The 17,496-nt window shown below is 32.6% G+C and overlaps 1 protein-coding gene across 9 annotated transcripts in view; it reads right to left on the reverse strand.

Annotated features, from left to right (window-relative positions):
- Positions 1-17,496, reverse strand: part of SMARCA2 (SWI/SNF related BAF chromatin remodeling complex subunit ATPase 2) — a 221,731-nt gene that overhangs the window by 88,945 nt on the left and 115,290 nt on the right. For all 9 annotated transcript variants that reach the window (XM_074280637.1, XM_074280641.1, XM_074280645.1 and 6 more), the window contains 4 exons: positions 16,868-16,954; positions 11,090-11,136; positions 9,961-10,127; positions 3,205-3,368 (listed from right to left, as the gene is read on the reverse strand). In XM_074280637.1, coding sequence (XP_074136738.1) covers positions 3,205-3,368; positions 9,961-10,127; positions 11,090-11,136; positions 16,868-16,954 — 465 coding nt within the window. The remainder of the gene's footprint in view (positions 1-3,204; positions 3,369-9,960; positions 10,128-11,089; positions 11,137-16,867; positions 16,955-17,496) is intronic.

Here is a 17,496-nt window from a genome sequence, read left to right on the forward strand (position 1 = left end):
GAGATAACATGCCTAAAAATCTTGACATTAAGTATTTTCTGATAGTCAGGTCACCCAGCTGCTATCCTAGAATAGATGCACTTATGCTCATAGTGTCTATATTTTTATCTTTCATAGAAATGGGAGGAGTAAGAAATAAGGTGATGTAAAAATAAAAGAAATCAAGATTATTTTTTAAGAATTGGGGGAAAGTGTATGCTAAAAGAAATGTATTGATAGGAAAACCCTTCATTAATAGAGGTATTATTGCACTGAGCATCATAATAAAGAAGTTAAACCAGATGATAATCATTTTATACAACAACCATAACAAAAGAAAGTTTATTCAGATATTTTGAGAGTGCACTGCCACAATTGTGACAAAGTAAAGCCTAAAGTTGTTGTTTTGTGAGGCAATCAGGGTTAAGGTAACTTAACCCTGGTAAGGTAAGGTAATCAGGGTTAAGTATCTTGCCCCCACATCTAGGAAGTGCTTGAGTGTGTGAGAAAGGCTTCAATGAAGTTAGGTCCTCCTGACTCCTTTGCTGGTGCTCTATCCATGGCGCCACCTAGCTTTATCAGAATGGTTTTAAAACCAGGCCTTCTAAAATTGTGGGAAATAGGTCTTATTATGAAAAAACAAATCTTCTGAATTTTGCCAAAGAAAACAAAGATCCTGCTGATGCCATTTCTGATTTAGGGACTATAATTAAGTGAAAAATTAGGCAAAAATGTTTTCATAAGAATATTTGAAGATGTGAATATCAATATGACATTCCTGAAGCATATGCACAATAGGTAGACAATCAACTTTAAATATTTTACTTAAGGAAATTGCAAGGGAGAAAAAATATTTTTCATTTTAGCAAATGCTTCAGTATTCTCTTTCATCAATAATTTTTTGCTTTTAAAATTATTTTGTGAAATACTTCCCAGTTATCTCTGTAACTTTTTTTTTAAATTTCTGAGTTCCAAGTTCTTTCCCTCTCACTCATCCCTCTTTTACTCCTTGAGAAGGCAAGTTTATTATCAGCTCTTTACCAGAATTCCTCACAAACAGCCAATGTGGCTAATTTCTGGATCTCCTTCATTCTTACTATCCACTAGAGGATGCTAATAAATTATGAAAGGGTTAAAATGAAGGCAGCAAAAAAGGAGAGCAGCAAAGGGCAGTGTGAGTAATTCACAGACTGGCTAATTATTCCTGAATAACCAAGAGTTGGCTGCCAAGTGCCTTTTAGTCTTTGTGGAAAAAAACAGAACTATTTACTCCCTTATGAAACATTTGCCAAGTACACATTTTATGACCAGCATTTATTTACTCTGGAAAATAAGACAAAGAGGGAGTTGGCCTTAGTATTACGATATGTGAAACTTTAAAAGACTTAAAGAAGATGATCCTAAAGAGAAAAGTTGTTAAACATTATAATGAGCAATTTGGGAATTTAGCAATAAAATAATCATGCCAGTCTGAATTGGTTTAGGTCTGGTATTGCTTCAAAGTGGTGAGACAGGATAGAGGCTATCCTTTGAATGTCCTCTTTAGAGCAAACTTTCTAAGAAATGTGCATTTTTCATATATTTTTAAAAATTTTATGTTAATATATTTGAAATATCCACATTTTAAAAATAATGTATATAAGTTTATCTTGCCAACAACAGCAAAGTTGGAAATAGGATTGTCATGGAAAAGACAGTCACAAGAAAGATGGTGGAAATTTTCCTGTGCATATGTCTGCTACTAGTAAGGCTTCTCCAGTCAATTTTTCTTAGTAGTTTCATTGGCTAATATAAGTTAACTCCCCCAAAAAACAATGAGAGCAATCCTGGACATTTTTAATAAACTAACTTTAATTTTTATTAGCTTTGACAACCAATACCTCTTCAATTTAAAGATACCCTTCTTGATCATTCCTATGTTAATTAAGCTCTAAAAAAATTATTAACATACTCTAAAACAGAGGTTAGGTAAAATGATTACCAGTAATTCAGTTAACACTAAAGAATTTAGGTGACCACATATGCCCTAAGTGGATGAGCTACACCAGAGAGATAGGTAACACTGGTTTCCCAGTGTAACAGATGAAACCATCAGTGAACTATTTAAAAGTGCAATTTTTGGTCATAGTCGTTTTGATGCAACTTACTGCCCGTATGTTATTTTTATTAACCCTAAGCTAACATGTAATGAACAGTCAGAATGTAGAATTTCTATTTCATTACTCTGATTTTTCTTAACCTTTGGATCTTGCTCATAAAAAAGCTCCATCCATGGAATTTTAATAACATTACAGATCGATATAGAATTCTCTGATATTCTTTTCCATGTTAAAACATCATTTTGAATAATTGAGTGGCTCCAAAGATCTGATCTTGCATACCAGAACATTTTTAGATAGAAATGTTTATTCAAAAAAGGTAAAATCTAAACTAGTCATTCATCCTCAGAACCACATACAGAACCAAGCAACTGAGCCAGCACTGAGAAAATTGCCTGAACATAGTTGGTCCCTAATAAATGCTTATTGACTTATTGACTATCCTAATTAAAAGAATAGTAATTAAGAAAGTCTAACTTTTAGTAGTAAGTTCAAGTAATTATTAAGTAATTAAGTAAGTAATTATTGAGGAAAGCTTTCTGACTCTATATATTTAAAATTAGAGATTTTAGAATAGGCAAATAAAATTAAATCATTCAAAATTGCAATGCAGTTATCTTACTAAAAAGTGGAAACAATTTTTCTGCCCTCACTGCCCAAATAAAAGGGATAACCATAATCTTCTTTGAATGAAATAACACGAGATGAAATTTAAGTATGCTTTTCAAAATGCATTTTCTTGATGCATTTTCAAAAATGGAACTCAAAAAAATATCTTGCCTCTGACAAATCTTCTAAACAAATCACAGAGCAGAGGTTTTTTTGTTTTTGTTTTTGTTTTTTTAAATACATACTTTGGCAAGTAAGATACCAAGGAATGGATGTCAAGGCTAAGAAAAACTGCATCTCTGTATGTATCTCTGATTTGGTTCTCCAAAGATTATCCATGCCATTATTAATCAGTGCTCCAAGGTTTCATCTAGCAAAGATGATATATCTATCTGTCAGCTTCTCTGCTATTTTTCCTCTTGCTCTGTCTTATGTAGACAATAGCTCTGACTGCTCTTTCTCAGGTCTGCTTTCATCATGGATGCTGAAGCATTGAAATAAGTCAAGATGTGCACACCTGGTGAGGATTCCAATCACTATCAAAGATGACAACAGTATCAGCTGCCTGAAGGTTCAGGCCCAGGCCTCCTGCTCTGGTACTCAATAAGAAAATGAAAAATTGTGAACCAGGCTCATTGAACTTCTTCAGCAAGGCAGCACGATCTTCAGATTTTGTGGTACCTGATGGAGAATGGAAGAAGAGAAAAGGAAGAGGAATTTTCCAGTTGAATGAAGTTTTTAAAATAGTGCAAAGTTTAAAAATAAAGCAAACCCAACCATATCTACACTTCCTTGTACAGAAATGTTCTGCCTTCAAATAACAGAATCTCAATGTTAGAAGGGAAATCAGAAGCCATCTAGTCCAACATATGTAAACAAGAATGTCCTCTGTGGTGCACAACATAAGAACATTTTCTTTGCACCCCCAGAGAGTAGCATAGTGTGTGACACACAGTAGGCATTTAATAAATGTTTGCTGATTTGAAAGCTGTCATCTAGTTTTTGCTTGAATACCTCCAGTGAAGAGCATCTCATTATCTCCTACGATAGCACATTCTGTTCTGGATAGCTCTGTTAGAGTTTTTCCTTGTGACAAGTCTAAATTATCCTTTTTGCAATATCCGTTCCACATTCTTATTTCTGCCTGCTAAGGAAAAACCTAATGAATCTATGGCCTGCATAATCCCTTCAAAATACTTGACAATAGCTTTTCTTTCTGTCTTCTAGGATAGATATTCTCAATTCCTTCAACCTCTCTTCACATGGCATGATCTCCAGGGCCTTTACCATCGTGGTAATCCTCCTTTGGACACTCTCCAGTTAATGAATATCCTTTCCAAAATATAGTGCCCAAAACTGAGTACAATTCTTCAGATGTGTATTGATTGGGATAGAGTACAGCAACATTGTTTACTCCCAAGTCAAACATGATGACCCATTCTTTTATGTTGTATTACCAATATAGTAAACATTTTAAAGCAAAATTATTTTAAAGTATATAGAAAAAATTTAGTCACTTAAGTTTAAATTTTATCCTGCTGTTTGCTAGCTGTGTGTACTTAGAAAAGTCAGTTGTCTCTGAGTATAAAATAAATATCCATGATTTATTTATTATAAATGGGATGATGTAATTTGCCTAGAGATGGAATTATAAATCCTTGATATGTATTATAAAAGAGGTCATTGGGGGGAGGTAGAAGATAGGGGAAACAAGGCAAAAGGAAGGAACTGAGGTTGGTGGGGTGGGAGATAAACAATTTTTCCTCATAGAAACTCTATGAAATCATAATGTGAAATTATAATCCCCATTTTATAAATAAAGTCATGCAGACTTTCATAGGTTAAAACTAGGGTCATACAACAGGTAAGTGATAAAAACGCTGATTCCCTCACTTCCCTGATTCTGGGCTAAAAAACATTCTTCAGCACCTGTGTTCTTCTTTTACATCTAGTTTATTACATACTGTTGAACAAGCATAATGGATTTCTGCTCAAATCTTATTTTGTAATTTGGAAAAAAAAAAAAAAAAACCTAAAGTGCTACGTTCCTAAAATCTCCAGACAAAATTGTCTTCTACTTTTACTGACTATCTCTGGAAAGAAAAAAAAATGGTAATTTAGGTTATTAGAAGATGTTATGTGAATTATAGGACAGTACACAGTTTTTATATAAAAACTATTTCAAGTCAAATAAATGAGTAAGGAATAAAATCCTAAAAGATTAAAACTTAAACAATCAAGTTATCATTGGAGTCAAGATTACAACTACAGTGAAATCACAATTAGGTGCTTCTTACTTCTGTTCTCACTATATAGCAAAAATTAAAGATACTATAATGGAAAAAAGAAACTTCTTAGCCCTGCTTTCAATGAAGAAAAACTAAGAACATGCATCTTACTGGATCATCTATCTTTAAATCTGTTTACCAGTTCTCAAATAATTAATACTTAAAGATGAGTCTTAAGCATATACAGTGCTATATGTCACATTTGGTGACATATAGTAGTCATTTAATAAAGTGTTTGCTGATTGATTGAGCTACCACTAAAATCTTTTTGTCATAAATTCCAAAGAGTTATGTAAATTCTTTGGTGGTATATGTTGTCTTGAACAATTCTTTAAATAAAGAAAGTATATTTTCAATATTCAGAGGCATTTGGGTCAATATTGACTTTCTAAGAAGTGGTTAAAGGTGAAAATTATTATTTTAAAATATTCTTTGCAGTAGTTTAAAATTTATTCTATAAACTTATGTGCAACAATAAAATAAGATCATACAGCAATTGTATAAATTAACACACATTTAATTATGTCATTAAACTGAGTGAAAGTTCATCAGAACCAAAAATACAATAGTCTATCTTAATTTTGCATTGCAAGTATTCATTCAAAAACTATTTATTAAGTATCTACTATGTGCCAGACCAGACCCTGTGCTAATCATTTAGTTTTTAAATATTAAATATTTGTGTGTACGCGCATACAAACATACACTATAAACATTTTTAGAGAAGGTTACATATTTTAAGGAAACAAGAATTAAAAACTATGCATCTATGTGGGTGAAAAAGCAAGAATTCACATAGTGTGTATTGGAATAGAAACGAGAAAAACTGATAAATTATGGGATGGATACACTTGGCTAAAATGAAACTAACTAGATTTTTCTAACAAAACTGCCAATAGGTTCTCAATACAATATAAAGATTGAAAAATAAAGAGGAATCCTCAATTTTTTTGCCTGATACCAATCATCATAAGAAGCAAAGAGTTTAATCACATTTTATGACAAATATAACAAGAACAAAATTTTAATTGTAAAACCTGGAAAGAACTTATCCAATCTTTTATACTACAGAGAGTAGGCACCCTTGACAGAAAGCAGCACAGAATCATAAGCTGGGATCTTAGTTGATAATCAACTCATCTGTATCATTTTCAAAGATGATGTCTTTTACCATGTAAGGATGTCATCCAGGCCTAATTGCTTATTATATATAAGTGGCAAAGGATTTAATATGCCTAATAAAAGCTGATTTCTTTTCATGTTCTTGTACTTTTTGATGTAGAACACATCCAGTTACAAAGAAACATCTGACAGTGGCCACATCTGTGAACGATATTAAAAAGTGTATAAGGAACGAACCATGTAAGTACAGGATGTCCCAGAAGTCTCAATGCAGTTTTATAATTGGGATACCAAATATCTAACAGTTTGAAAATGCATTAAGATTTTGGGGACAGCCAATACTTAAGTTTCCATAAAAATAAATATTTTGTTTTCTGAAAATCCACTCATTTTTGCAAGGAAGATCATAATATAATAAGGATAATAATTTATTAATTTTTTTTCTTAAGTTAGAATATGAAACTTTGGTGAAATTCCTGAATAAGGCCTAGAAAGAATTATATTAGCTTTTTTCTTCTTAAAAATAATTTTTAGACACCTTGTATTATTTATTAAATATATTCACTTAAAGTTCTACACTAAATAAACAACTATACTCATCAATCCAGAGACACAGACTAGACATATTTAATTAATATTTCTTATTATAATATTTCTCAAACATAATCTACTTTTTTTTTATTCCCCTTAATTTAATTGACCAAAAGGTAAAACTTTTGGCCATGTTATCAAGAAAGATATAGCTACTGGATAGAGGAATCCTAGATCCTAGAGAAAATGTATATAATCCTGGGAAACTGCTTAATTGTTTTGGAGCTCCAGTGGGAGAAATCCCCCAGAGACATTAAAACCTTTGTTTCCAGTAAATCAAGAAAGCAGGTTTCTCTCCTTCTAGAAGAGTTCATTCCAAGTGCTCCCTTTTCAGAGTGAAGAGATCCAAAAACAACTTGCTAGTGACATTATGTGGTAAAGAATCATTAGATGTGAACAGTGTTTGTGAAGGGAAAAAGATGAAATGTTATGAACTACTGGGTACTCATGAAACCTCAGAAAATAAGAAGTTATCAGATTTAATGAAAGAATTTCTTTAAAATGCAGAGTCCCTCGCAAGAAAGTAACTGTTAGCTGTTAAGGAAAAGAGGGAAATCAAAGCTAGAAAATAAGATATTAAATGAAAATACTCTAAGAATAGTATTAGGTTGTAACAACTTTATGATGTGCCTTTAAAAATTAATATATTGACCTTTTGGATCACATATTTCCTCAATGTTATTCTTATTTCATTTACTGAACTTAAGCCATTAATGGAAATGTGAGGTACTAATTTTAAACAAAAAGAATAAAAGTTATTATATTAAAGTTACCATAATATTGATAATTATTCATTAATCCAATGAACATTAACTAAGTACCTACTATGTGCCAGGCACTGTGCCATTAATATTTTTATAATGGTTGATATTTCTATAACATTGTACTGTGAGTTTACAAAACACTTGATATACATTGTCTCATTTCATCATGGCAACAAAGATTCAGTAAGATAAATACTACAGGTTTCAATCTTCATTTTGTAAATGAAGAAACTAATGTTTCAAAGGTCACCAGGGTCATACAGCTACTAAGATTCTGGAGCCAGATTTAATACAGTTGTCAACCGATGTCAGATCTAGGAATTTTCCCTATATGTACATAAGTCCTAAGCACATATGGTACAGGGAAAAGAACCATTATCAAACCTTAGGTAAAAATAGAGAAAAAAAACTGAACAGTCCTACTAAGCAACTAAATGTTTTAAATCAACTATTTAACAACCTGATAGTGAAAACAAAGATTTCAAGGTTTTTTTAAGGGAGATGTAAAATAGATATGAAATCACTGATTTATTTATTTATTTTCCTATTTTGTCTAGGATGAATAAAGGAAATCTGACATAAGAAAAAAGATCTCTCAAGTTTCATCTTATTAAAGAATATATTTTTTCCTCTACAGAATGGAATTCCAATAACTAAGCTAAATAAATAAAAAAATAAATACATGGTATAAAAGAGTAAGTAAATAAGTAAATGTATTAAGATCAAAAGCAATAACAACAATGGAGTTGGAGAATTTTCCTAATTTTCCTTTCCTATTCCTACTTTTTCTAACCTAGTGGCTAAGACATTGGGTAGTCAAATGACTTCTCAAGACTCTAAACTGCAATGCAGGCTTTAATTTACAAAGTTCTCTCTTTGAGAGTTTCTAATACCAATGAAATCACAGTCTATGCCAACCTCCAAATTGTCAACAAATTTTATTTTTTAATGTAAAAACTGTAAATTCCTGCATTATATTCTGGCATTAACTTAAAATCCTGACTAACCCCAAAACATAAATTGTATACCATTATTAAATCAGTCTTCAGATTCACATAATATCCTGTTTGTAAAAAAATTTATTTTCTTGGTTTTCTCTATGGCTATTTCTAAAGTCATTTAACAATTTTGGGAATATCTCTTCAAATCCCTCAATAATCTCAATAACCAAAATCCCTCAATAATCAAGAATTTTTATTTTATTTTTTGAGTTTGATATCTTTTTTTTTTTTTATGCTGCTGATATAACAGTGGAAGCAACAACTCCATCTTTGTAGAGCCATATAGACTTTTCCTGCTTTAATATACATATTATTTTGTATCCAGGGGAAAAAATGTGCTTGTTCTTATGAGAAAATATGTTCTCAGTGCCAAACAACAGACTTACAATGTCAAAAATATAGGATAGGTTGCTGGACAAGTTCAAACAGGCAATTTAACCCATAATGGCTATTATATTGTTGGGTGGATTTATTCATATCTATGAAGAATGTCTTTCTCCTGACAAGTAGTGGGATCAAGATCTCTTTCTCTGAGCTCCTCTATATGCTTGGCAGTGGGAGGTAGGGCTCCCCTCATCCTCATGTTATATATTGCTCCCTGTGGCTCAAATTAAAGGCGCTGCAGAGTAGGGTCTGTAGAACAAAGAAAACAGGGCAAGAAAAAAAGTCTAGTAGGGATTTGGGGCAACCAATTCTAAAGACAGTGGGAATGCTTCTTGGATGGGTAGGCTCCTCATTATCCCTTTTAGTTAGTCTTTGATAGAGCCAGGAACTGTGTTCAGTCTGTTTTTTTTTTTTTTTTTTTTTTTTTCTTACATTGTCACTTCTATCTCTTTCTATTGAGATTTCTCTTTTCCTGGCTACTTGAATTACAGAAGAGTCTCATGACATTTTCCTATTCCTAAAGTAGTATGTTATGCTACTGGAAGCTTCAAAGGGTTATTACTGATAATTTCAGCAAAATGAAGCACTTCATTTTGGTTTTCACATCATTTTCTGTTAGTTTTTTTTTTTTTCCAGTTTAGAGGAAAACTGGTCCCATCCTCAAATGTGAATGGGGGAAAGAGAAAGGAAAAGTTCACCAACAGCTTTAGAAGGCCTTGATATGTCAGAGATATTTTCAAGTTTGGCAGTACCTATAAAATGCATAAAAGAAGGTCTTAAATCAAGGATAAAATTCTATATTGCCAAGCCTGGCAATTCACAGGCTTTAAACATGCTGACTGCTGACAGGGAAATATCAAGGCTTGGCAGAAGCCATTCTAAGGTACGTGATATTTAAGTGATCTGGGTTGAGTTTTAAGTGGTATGAACAAGTTATCACTTGTTTCAGTTTTGCTAACATTAATCTGAGAGAAGTGAAAATTGTCATCTAGAACAAAATAAGTCTATAAATTAATTATTTGACACTTTTTTTTTCCCTTTTTGTAGGAGGCTGATTCTAAATGCCTGTCATTCCTTCATTTCTGATCACATGACTGTGTACACTAGTTTCTTATGAACTTACCATCAAGACGTAGGTAAAGGAAATTCCGAAAAGCAAAGTAGTCCTCCATGATAGTCATGAGGGATGTCATCTGGCAGAAAAGCAGCACTCGGTGATTGGTGGCCCGCAGCTTTGGCAGAATACGGTCTAAGAGCTCAAACTTCCCTGAGGCACGGTATAGCTCAGCTCTGTCCCAGGAAAAGTGGCAGCCATCAGTTAATCAGTCCAAAGAACAACATCACTTGCTTACTGGGTGCCAACCACTGTGTTTAGACTCAATATATTTGTTTAATTAAGGCTACTTTATTCCAATCAATGAAAATCACATGTTTAAGATAATAAAATGGCACAGACATTACATTGCTTTTCTTGACTGGTATAAAAACATTAAAGCATTTCATACAGGACAGACAAAAGAGGAAAGACTCATTTTCCCTTCCTTTTGACTACATTTTTGCTTTGCCACGTTTGTTTAAAAATTTTTGTTTGGAGAGTATGCAAAACTTTTATTTACTGAAAAAAAATTTAGTAGATTCAAATATTTCATTCCTTAGTCAACCAATTTTCCTTTTTCATTACTATAGACCAGGAGGAGTCAATAAGGGTTGTTTGGGGGGATCTCTCTCAGCATTGGTAGCCAATATTAAAATCTATCTTTAAACTATATCATAGGGGACTGATTGTACTACCATGTGCAATATCTACAAAGCCATTAATTCTCATGTGCAAAGCAAAGACTTTTTTCTCCCTTTTGAGCTCAGGTTAATTTTCAGTATTATTTGGGATGCAATTAGACAGATTATTATCTGTCTACAGATACAATACTCTATACAGTATACTCTGATTATAACCAAGAACCTTTTGAAGCCTTGACTTATTACAAACTCAAAAGTACTATTTAATACAACGAGATAGATCTAAGTTCTACAAATACCTATGTGTCCAGAGAACATTATAACATATGTAGGCAAAGTAAATGAGAGTGCAAATTTGATTTAACAATTTCTATAGCTTTTAGCAGGAGATAAGAGACTAGCAAAATTTGGATACATATTTTCAAGGTGAGTGGATTTTCACTATGTAGGAAAATGTAAAAAAGTAGAAAACAAGGATCAGGGTTTTGTGGAAGGAATAAAATCATTAGACTTACCCATTGATAACACCACTTGAGTAGCCTAGATGTTCAGCAAAGGATTCCTTAAACAGAAACAAAAGATGAATGCATTTAGGTTAAATCCTAATCATTTGAAAGGTGATTCAGTCCAATTCCAACAGACTTGTGATGGAGAGAGCCATCTGCATCCAGAGAGAGAACTATGGGGACTGAATGTAGATCACAACATAGTATTTTCACCTTTGTTGTTGTTGTTTGCTTATGTTTTTTTCTCTCCTTTCCCCCCTTTTTCATCTGACTTCTCTTGTGCAGTATGATAAATATGGAAATAATTTTAGAAGAATTACACATGTTAAACTTATATTGGATCACTTGCTATCTATAGGAGGGGAAAGGTGTAGAGGAAGGGAGAAAAAATATGGAACACAAGGTTTTGCAAGAGTGAATGTTGATGCTGAGTGAAATGAGCAGGACCAGATCATTATACACTTCAACAACAATACTATATGATGATCAATTCTGATGGACGAGGCCCTCTCCAACAATGAGATGAACCAAATCAGTTCCAATAGAGCAGTAATGAATTGAACCAGCTACACCCACCGAAAGAACTCTGGGAGATGACTATGAACCACTACATAGAATTCTCAATCCCTCTATTTTTGTCCACCTGCATTTTTTATTTCCTTCACAGGCTAATTCTTTTTATACAGCAAAATAACTGTTTGGAAATGTATACATATATTGTATTTAACTTATACTTTAATATATTTAGCATGTATTGGTCAACCTGCCATTTGGGGAAAGGGGTAGAGGGAAGGAAAGGAAACGTTGGAACAAAAGGTTTTGCAATTGTCAATGCTGAAAAATGACTATGTATATATCTTGTAAATATAAAGCTATAAAAAAGAGTGAATGTTGAAAAACATCTTTGAATGTATTTTGAAAAATTAAAAAAAACTATTATTTAAATTTTTTATCATTTGAACACAAGGCTTAGCAATCACTATGCAAAACCTGGTTTGTCAATTCATCTTGACATGCTACTAGCATATAATAAAAATATAATACAAAGGAAAAGTAGCACTAATCTATATGGAACAGCCAGTCTTTGAATAAAATACATTTATACAACAATTCACAGTGTGACTTTGGATACTTCATTTTCTGCAATTCAACTTCTTACATATATGATGAGCTTTTTCATTTATTTCTTATATATTTTAATGATGATGTTAGTAATAGCTAATTTTTACAGGGGACTTATTATGTGGTAGTTACTCTGCTAAATGCAATACATTTATTATACATTTATTATCATATTTGATCTTCACAACAACCCTGTGAGGTAGGGGATTATCCCTATTTTACAGATGAGGAAATTGAAGTAAACAGAGGCTGTCATTTATTTGCCCAGTCTCATTAATAGGTTAATAGGTATCTAAGACTGGATTTGAGCTCAGATCATATGTTAAAAAAAAAAAAAAAAGAATACACACACACACACACATATATATACATTCACAAATATATATACATACATTTATATATTTATGTGTATGTATATATAACATACACACACTCATATGCACACATATACATATATACATACTATACAAAACCTTATATATATACACACATACACACATTTTTGTATATGTGTACATGCTATCTCCCTCCCCCCACTAACAATTAAGGTCCTTCCTTGAGGATTTATCTCTTGGTATTCCTAATACCTATAAAAGATCCAGGCATACAGAAGGTGCTTAAATACTTGTTTGTTAATTCTTTGATGCCAGATGGCAACACAAAACTTCCATATTGGAATGTATGTCGAGGTGGCCAGTAAATCAAGGTTCAAATTTTTTAAAAGTAAATATTTTATAATAACAAAAACATGAGTAACCATTATCTTAGACTCTGAAATACTAAGGAAAAGTAATTTTAAATACTTAAAGACTGACTATCAGATCTCTTAATTTCACCTTTAAGAGTCAATTCAATAAATAATTGTCAAGTATCTAAAAAATAGAATTAACTATATGATTTGCATCTTTTCTTCAATATAATTTTCCTGTCTTTGTATAAATGAAACTAAGGTCTTTTCTGAGCCTGGTAAGCATTTTCAAATTCATATCCCAGTCTGTAGTTTATTTCTTGTGTTATCTAGAGCTGGTCCCTTCAATGCCCTAAAGTCTAAGATTTCTCATGTGTGAAATGACAGATTTTAGCTCCATGATCTCTACAGCTCCTACTTGCTACAAATTGCATATCCCTAAGATATTACTTACTGGGAAGCAATAATCTACCTCTGCCTCTTCTCTCCTTGTCTACTCTGCTCATGCCAGTTTCTCCTTTAGTTAAAAAATCAGCCATGCTCCATAAGAGAGCTTCTTTCCTGGCAGTATTAAAGCTGGACTTATAAGAAAAAGTCCTGATTCAAGGAAATCCTCACTCCCCCATGCCCTAGGGTGGCCAATTTCACATTCAGCAGAGTTGGATTATTCTGCTTGGTCATTTTTTTTTTACTAGATATAGTGGGTATTAAAAGAGATAGTATATATAAAAGTGCTTGGAAAGTAAAAGACCCCAGTAGAAACCACAGAATCATGAAGAATCATTAATCCCTAAAAACTAGGCCTACATTGTCCTACTTTGGTATGCCCATTAGCTAGATGGTGCACAAAAACTGTGTATGAAGAAAAAAAAATTAGAAAATTATATTTTAAATTTCTAGTAACTTTTATTTAAAATGAAATGTTTTATGATACTGTATGAGGATGTATTCTGATGGAAGTGTATATCTTCAGCATAGAGAAGAGATAATCCAATTCCAATTGACCAATGATGGACAGAATCAGCTACACCCAGAAAAGGCACACTGGGAAATGAGTGTAAACTGAGAGCATTGTTTTTTTTTTTTTTTTGTTTTGTTTTGTTTTGTTTTGTTTTGTTTCTCTTGCCAGATTATTTTTACCTTGCAAATACAATCCTTCCTTTGTAACAACAACAACAAAATTCGGTTCTGCACATATATATTGTACCTAAGATATACTATAAGATATTTAATATGTATGGGAGTGCCTGCCATCTGGGGGGGGGTGGAGGGAAGGAGGGGAAAAACTTGGAACAGAAGGGAGTACAAGGGATAATGTTGTAAAAAAAAAAAAAACTACCTATACATATGTACTGTCAAAGAAAATGTTATAATTCTAAAAATTAGTAAAAAAAATTATGATTTTAAAAAATTGTTCTGACAAGAGTAAAAAAAAATAAAATGAAATGTTTTAATCTACCAATATAAAAATCTGTATTGGAAGTATGTGTATGTGGGTGTGTTATTTGATTCTTAGGTTAAAACTTTAAATTACTAAATTACTTCTTTCCACTCTTTGTCATAACAATATAACTTAATCAAGTTCTTCTATAAATTTGACTCAAGAATCCAACCGGCAAGCTGGTGGCTTTCTATTATGTCAGGGTTCTTAACCTTTTCAGCATCATGTATCCTCTTTCAAAATAATATTTTTAAATGCATAAAATACACAAGATTACAAGAAAACCAATTATATTAAAATACTGTTATCAAATTAAAAAATAAAATACTAAATTATTTTAACAACTATGACAAAAAGCAATTTGCACTGGTACTTTGTAATTATTGATTTAGGAAAGATGTATGAATAACAATGTGAATTTTTAGGAGGTAAAATATCTGGAAGTTAATATGACATGACCAGTCTTCCAGGGATTCTTAACCTGGGGTCCATGAACTTGTATCCATGGTATTTTGTTTTATATATTTAAAAACCTTACTCTGAGAAAGAACCACAGGCAAAAAGAGTCTGTGTTGAACTGTGCTGGTAAATATTCAACAACTTCCATTCAAAAAAACAAACAAACAAAAGTATATATGGAACACTTTAAAGCTTAATCTGTATTATTTATATTTTAATTGTCACTTCATTTAAGTCCATACAATCAAGAAAAAAAAAAATCAAGGCCTGGTTTGAATTGTTGAACAGGGTATAAAAGCACAAGTAAGGTGGTACAGTGGATAGAGTTCTGGGTCTGGAATCAGAATGATTTATTGGCTGCGTGACCCTAAGCAAGTCACTTAGCCCAGAAACTGAACCAATTTCCTCATCTGTAAAATAAGCCAGAAAAGGAAATGGCAAACCACTGTAGTATTTTTGTATTTTTGCCAAGGAAGCATTAAATGGAGTCATGAAAAGTTGGATATGATTAAGCAACAAATGCTCACCCTGAATATTTAATAATTGGCTCTCCTGACTCAGTTCAATCTGGTTCTAGAACACTCCTAAGTTTAACCACAGGGGGGAAAAATGAGTCCCTGCTCTAATTTCTTAACTCAGTCTTTTGTCCTGTAATTGTGATGTATGTATGTCTCTCTCTAAATCACTCTAGCTAGAAGTTGCACTGCCAGGCACAGGAGCACAAGGTTGCAGATTGAGAACCAGGATAAATCCCAGAGACCACTTCATCTCAGTCTTGTTTCACAAAAGAGGAAAAGAAGGCTGATGAAGATTACATGACTCATCCAAGATTATACAGGCATCAAACCTCCAAGGCAGGATTCAAAATCAGATCTTGTGATCCCAGAACCAGCAAACTTTCTTTCCACTTAGAAATCTAAAGTTAAAGACTATGTATTTAAGGTGCTTGTGCTCTCACTATATGACAAGAGGGATTATTTATGTGTGTCTACTAGATTCCTCCATTGGGAAATTGAAAATATGTTGTGTTCTTCAAGACAGGGACTGTGTCTTTCATTATCTTTTCATTCCTCACTATACCAAAGAGAAATACCCTAGGGATGGCATCCTACTGATTAGTCAGCTTCCCAAAAGGAAGGGTAAAATTTTTGCTATGGAATTCTTGGGAGTATTTCTCTGTTACTACATGTTCTAAGGTCCAAATGATCCACTATCACAAATGCAGTTTTTACTTTTCTGTAATGAGAACAAATAGTCTTGACAGGGGTTTTCTTCTTTCTGTAGTAGTTACAGAACAAAAACAGCTGTAGGAATAAACAATTTCTAAAAAAATGTTTTCTCTATTTTTCTTCCTGTTTTCTTCATTGACAAGGGGAAAAACAATGGTGGCTCTCTATTCCATTCTGCTGAAGTCAGCAGCTCCTGCTGTTGTAAATTACTGGAAGTTTGAGAAATTAATTCAGATAAAGTGAATATGGCTGAAATTGTTATTTTTCCTAAAAATAGTTTTTAGTAGAGAAATGGGCTTGGGGTACAATCAGGAATTTATTTCATAGTAATAAGAAACTATGAAAGAAAAAATAATCATAATGACAGAGAATAAGATGGGCAAATGTTGATAGTTGTCATGCTTAAAAATATTTATTTTCAAAGTATACTAATACATTATCTTTTCATTTTAATGTTATTCTCATAAAGAAGTTTAGACAAAGTTGACATTATCTTAATTCATGGTAACATCCTCATTCAATAAACATTTATTAATTCTTCTTTTTGCAATGTAATTTATGGGACCCGCTTTAAGGGTCACAGTGGATAGAGTAGAGTGCAGGGCCTGGAGTTAGGAAGAACTGAGTTCAAATAAGGCCTCACAACATACTAGCTGTGTGACCGTGGGCAAATCACCTAATCCCATTTATCTCAGTTTCCTCATCTATAAAATGAGTTAGAGAAAAACCTAATTTAATCTCCAATCCATCCGAACATGCTAGTCTGAGTTAAAACTTAATATGAATTCTTCAACCAAATTTTTTATCCTTATAACTATAAATAAAGGGGGGGGAATAAACAAACTTACCTCAATGTGTTGAAACATATATGGATGATTGCATATCTTTCTCAATTGCATGATAGTATTCATCAGTGTTTTAGCTCCTCCTTTGCCCTAACAATGAAAAACAAAATCAAAAAGGCATATTCACTAATAAATAAAAGTTTCCATTTGTAATTAAGAGGTCGCTTCTAATGAATTCTGAAGCTAGAAGAGGCCCCCTTCCAAAAATGTCTTCTAAATAATCATCACAACTCATGGCACTGAAGTTTTTACATCATAGAGCAGGCTGTGAGTTACAATATAACATATTCCTTGTGATTATCTCAGCCAGAAGAGTGAAATCCCAGTTACAGGGTCTGTGCCAACCTAGTGGCTTTGTGATAAGAGTGGTTATTCATAAATAGTCTGAACAGACAGAAGCAGAATAATTTTATTCAAGATCTGAAATTGGGCTTAAACCCTTCCATATGCTATCCTGCCACCTAGACAGAAGGCAAGTCTTTACACTTCTGCACATTAACTATAACTAAGAAAATAGTCACAGATGAGGTAACTCCATTGGTGTTCTATGCTTTCCTTTTTATTCTTCTCTTATTAGATGAGAGACTTTCTTTCACCCAAAACAGTATCAAAATGTACCCCATAAATTCAGT

Source organism: Sminthopsis crassicaudata, chromosome 1 (genome assembly GCF_048593235.1).
Source record: "Sminthopsis crassicaudata isolate SCR6 chromosome 1, ASM4859323v1, whole genome shotgun sequence".
NCBI classification, from domain to species: Eukaryota; Metazoa; Chordata; class Mammalia; order Dasyuromorphia; family Dasyuridae; genus Sminthopsis; species Sminthopsis crassicaudata.